This window comes from Meriones unguiculatus, chromosome 12 (assembly GCF_030254825.1).
Source record: "Meriones unguiculatus strain TT.TT164.6M chromosome 12, Bangor_MerUng_6.1, whole genome shotgun sequence".
NCBI lineage: Eukaryota > Metazoa > Chordata > Mammalia > Rodentia > Muridae > Meriones > Meriones unguiculatus.
Genome location: NC_083360.1, coordinates 80,328,641 through 80,333,564, shown reverse-complemented (window position 1 = coordinate 80,333,564; position 4,924 = coordinate 80,328,641). Strand labels below are relative to the sequence as shown.

General features: G+C 44.6%; 1 protein-coding gene across 1 annotated transcript; it reads left to right on the top strand.

Annotated features, from left to right (window-relative positions):
* The first annotated feature begins 823 nt into the window (after window positions 1-823).
* LOC110541935 (PRAME family member 12-like) lies at window positions 824-3,591 on the top strand. The gene is made up of 3 exons (XM_060365247.1): window positions 824-1,110; window positions 1,537-2,109; window positions 3,024-3,591. Exons 1-3 carry the CDS (start codon window positions 824-826, stop codon window positions 3,589-3,591), a joined length of 1,428 nt encoding a protein of 475 aa, XP_060221230.1.
* The last annotated feature ends 1,333 nt before the right edge of the window (window positions 3,592-4,924 follow it).

Here is a 4,924-nt window from a genome sequence, read left to right as displayed (position 1 = left end):
ACCTTATATAGAAGTGTAAAAATCTTGAGAACATTGATGGATTTTCTCATTTATTTCTTCCTTTGCACGCAATTGAACATGGGGAATCCTCCTCCTTATAAAGTCTGTGCCCGTGGCTTCTCATGGAATACTCACATGTTGTACATGCTCTTGGTCAGGAACATGGTTTTTTAGTCGCTTTGGGGAGAGTTGCATCTCTCACTTTGATTTTGCATTGCAGACATGGAATGGCAGTGTAGCCAGGTGGCCAGAAACTGACAGACCATTAACCCCAGTTCCTCAAATTAACATGATGGAGCCCTGTAAAGCCCTCACTGGTCTCCAACAGGATGAGAAGTAGTACATGCAGACAGGGTCTTATAGATTCACCTCAGTCCTTCTGAAGAGGAATCAGTCTCTTGAAAGGACAATAAGGAAGGGTTGGCCCTGTGACGTCAGCACTACATGTCCTTGAGGTCCTAGAAATTTATTCAGTGTCTTTTTCCTGTAACATCTGTCTGCTCTGATTGCATGCTCCTCCATAACGCTTGTTCTGAGTAGGCATGAGGTTCAGAGGAGCAGGGTGGGTACCTGCTGGGACAATGGTTACTGTGCTCCTCTGTAGGCACTAATAAGAGAATCCACATGCTGAGAGTGATGGAAGTATGGCTTAGAGACCACCAGATTGGATAACTGGGCAGTATGAGTTCTCCATTACTGCCAGAGCATGGACTCCAGCCCTTGGGCTTCTGTGATGTGGGAGAAATAGGAATTTTCAGAACTTAGGCTGAAACTATGTCTCCTAAATGCTTCACAGGTCCCTTCTGACTGAATGTCTATCAGGATGAGCATCTACAACTCTCCTACACTTCAGCAGCTGGCCATGCAGGGGCTGCTGAGGAATGAATCCTTGGCCATCTCTTCTCTGGACTGCATGCCCATTACGCTCTTCCCACCACTGTTCGAGGAGGCCTTCAAAGGCAGACACACAAAGATATTGAAGGCAATGGTGGCAGCCTGGCCTTTTCCTTGCCTCCCAGTGGGGGCACTGATGAAGACCCCTGAAGTGGAGACCTTACAAGCTGTGCTGGATGGCATAGACATGCTCCTGACCCAGAAGGCCCGTCCCAGGTAAGCAAGGCACAAGGAAGCTAGAAGTAGAATCACTGGGATAGTGGTAAGGCACAGGTGTGGTCAGGGAGAATGGGGTCAAAGTAGACAGAGACTTCGAGAGTCATGGAATTGGAGGTCTGTGGAACTAGTGTTTACGTTGAGAGCAGATATAAATGACGGTCAGGAATTGTGGACAGCTCAGAGTAGATTTAGTAGATTTAGTAGGATGAGACTTTCCCTGTTTGTCGTAGATGTGAAAGAGAGGAATCCACAACAGCTGAGTGGAGGTAAGCAGAGCAGGTCTCCAAATGTAGCTCAGGCAAAGCATTCTTGCCTGCAGGTGTGAGGTGCTATGACAGAGCTAACATTAGAGTAGTGGGATATAAGCTGCCTCCAGGTAGGTTCCTGGTTTACATTATGAAATTTCACCTTTTCACCTCACAGAAGGCAGAAGCTTCAAGTGCTGGACTTAAGGAATATTCACCAGGATTTCTGGGATGTGTGGGCTGGAAGAGAGAATGGAGCCCACTCTGAAGATTCTGGAAGAAAGAAGCAAGGAGTAAAGTCCCTTTATAGAGATGCCCTGAGGCAGCCTTTGAAGATGGTCACTGACCTGAGCCTCTGCTTCCATCTGCAAGAACACCAAACATGCTTGTTGCAGTGGGCCCAGCAGAGAAGGGGCTCTGTGCAGCTTTGCTGTGTGAAGATGGAGATCTCTGACTTCCCTGTGGAGACCATCAGGGAGGTTCTAGACATTTTTCGACCACACTACATTGAAGAATTGGAAGTGTTTACCTGCAAGGTCCTGTCCTTCTTAGGTCATTTTGCACCTTTCCTCGGCCAGATGAGAAATCTCCGCAAATTCCATTTAAGTCTCAATGACTTGGTCATGGACAGGGCAGACTTAGACAAGTGTCTTTACAAGTTCCTTACTCAGTTCTCCAAACTCAACTGTCTCCAGCATCTCTACCTGAATGGTATCTACTTTTCCTCTGACAACATGAAACAATTGTGCAGGTAAGGCAAGATGGGGAGATGTTTCTGCCATGTCAGCAAACCCTTTCCTTGACTTTGAGCATTAGTGAGCACCTGAAGTTTGCCAGCCACATTGGATTTTACAGTGACAGACTCATTAAACTATCAAAGTATAGATTGTTATTTTCTTAACTGAGCTCTCTTGAGTTCCCCTTTCATTTAACTGAGTTTGAGCTAGATAGGAGATGTGTAGAGTGTTGTGTTGCAGGTATGTAAGTTGCATAAGTGGTTAAGAGGCAGTGGGTGATCTTTGGGTGTTCCCTGTGGGATTCTGTCTAAGCTGATGGAAGGAAACAGAGAAGAAGACCCTGAGCTGAGGAGGAGCCACACCTGCACAAGTGCAGAGGAAGCTCAGTACAAAGCTGTCTGAACAGGAACCAGTTTGTTCCTCTATTGACTTCTCTATCAGTCTTTTGTTCCCCTGAAGGGATGCATGATTCAAACACAGGTTGGAACTTTGTAGGTGGAAATTGAGTGTACCTGGGGTGGATTTCATCACTTCCAAGGGAATAGCACTGAAATCAGGAATAGAGGTTGTCCTAGATAGTTGTGACAGAGATGAACCCTGTTGGACACATGGCAAGTTGTTGGCAGAAACATTCTGTGATGGTCCTTTTTGATTATGCCCTTTTCCCATGATGTGGCAAGATTTAGTTTTCTGTTTGAAAGAGTAAGGATGGGGAGATGTGGATCTGTGTTCTGAGACCATCCAGCTGATAGCACAATAACTCAGGAGACAGTGATATGAACAGACACCAGCAGGCTGTACCCTGAATGTTGACTTTCAGCATAAGCATAGATTGCTTTTGCATATGTGATCTCCCCTGTCTCAGTGTCAAGCTTGCTAATATCCTCCAACACAGTGAACCATAACTTATTTCTTGTTCTTTAACTAGGTGCCTGAAGACCCCATTGGAATCCTTGTCTATCAGTCTCTGCCGTCTCTCACAGTCACCCTTGAAGCACTTGTCCAGGTGTCCGAAGCTCTGTCAACTGAAACAACTTGACCTCAGTGGTATATTGTTATTCACGTCACATCCCACAGGTCTCCGAGTCCTCCTAGAGAACGTGGCAGACACTCTACAAACCCTGGAGTTAGAGCACTGCAGCTTGAAGGACTCTCACCTCAGTGTCCTCCTGCCTGCCCTGAGCCAGTGCTCCCAGCTCACCAAGGTCAATTTCTGTGACAATTCCTTCTCCAGGTCTACACTGAAGGGCCTTCTGCAATGCATGGCCAATCTAAACAAGCTGGCTATAGAACTGTACCCTGCCCCCCAAGAGTGCTATGATCACCGGTATTATGTCCATGTGGACACATTTACGCAACTGTGTTCTGAGCTTCTAAACATGGTCATGGCCAAAAGACAGCCCAAGAAAATCGCCTTTGCTACACCTATATGCCTTGGATGCTGCCAGCGTTATGTCTATGACACGAAGACCATACTTTGTCAGTGTTGGCAGTAAGAAGGAAAAGGTTGCTTCTGGATGCTGAGAAACAAAGTCAAGTAGAGGACCTTCATCAAGGGGTTCCAGAACAGGTGGCTTTTGACACAGTTTGGTGTTACAGGATATTTAATTCCATTGTGAACCCCAAGACCGAGAACAGCAAAAATCCTGGTTCTTGTTGTAAAGTGGTTCAGCCCCTGGATAACACCTTTAACCCCAGAACTTTTTGTTTATTGTAAACAGATGGTTGTGGTGTGGCTCAGGCTAGCACACACCTTTATTTCAAGAGATTTCTGTAAATAAGAGGTAAATAAAGGTAACCCTAGATCAAGAGGCAGAGCAAGAAACTGACAGGGAATGAGTAGAAAGGAGAGACTTGGATTGACAGGTGTTTATGACAACAAGGAAAAGAAGATGGAATTTTGGAATTCAGCTTTTGGCTTCTTCTCTGGGCTGTGAGCTAAGTAGAAAGGTCAGTTTGGTGCTTTCTCTGCCTCTCTGAGCTAGGAAGGTTTCACCCCATTATCTGGCTCCTGAGTCTTCATTAGTAAAATATAACAGATGGGATTCAGTTTATCAATCAACATCTTGGAGCCCCGAGGAGTGGTACAACCCTACATACAGATTACTCCCACTAGAGAAAAACTTAGAAACCATTAGATTTGGTAAGCCATTTGGGAAGTCCTCAAGAAGAGAGTTAAGGATGGAAAATACCACAATAGAAGGCTTTAGAAGGCTCTATAAAGCTACTCTAGATGGCAGTGAAAAGAGTAGTGAAAATGCAGATTACTAGAAGCCTAAGTGCCAAAGCATGTGCATGAATCATTACAATATAGGAAAATAAGATTTCAATAAAGAGCTCTAAGGGCTTAAATTTTTTTTAATAATTGAGGTGTGCCTAAGGCTGATGGCTCTTAATGGGGGCTTCCACTGATGGTGGCAGGCATCTAGAAAGGAAAGGAAGGAAGGAGAGAAGAAGACCACACACCAACACACAAATTTACACTTGATGAAGTAAGATAGACTCCAACAGGTAAGATTCAACAAACTTTTCAAGCTTCTCTTACAGTACAAAGATACCTACCTATACACACACATACGTACATATATACATAAAAAAGTTATACTTACATGCATATGTGCATACATACAAATTCACACATGGGTGATGGAGTTGTAGTACCAACCCAACCTTATACACATACATACACACGCATACACACACCTTTGCCGATGGAAAAAGATGCCAACTTCTCCAGCTACTGTACATATACACGAATACACATATATACATTTGGTAGATGGAACAAACCACAAAGAACAAATTCCAGAAAACTTTATTATTTCTCGC

Coding starts and splice junctions, on each gene's coding strand:
- LOC110541935 (XM_060365247.1), top strand. CDS start 824: ATGAGCATCTACAACTCTCCTACACTTCAGCAGCTGGCCATGCAGGGG. Junction 1,111..1,536: donor ACCCAGAAGGCCCGTCCCAG/GTAAGCAAGGCA, acceptor TTCACCTCACAG/AAGGCAGAAGCTTCAAGTGC. Junction 2,110..3,023: donor AACATGAAACAATTGTGCAG/GTAAGGCAAGAT, acceptor TTCTTTAACTAG/GTGCCTGAAGACCCCATTGG.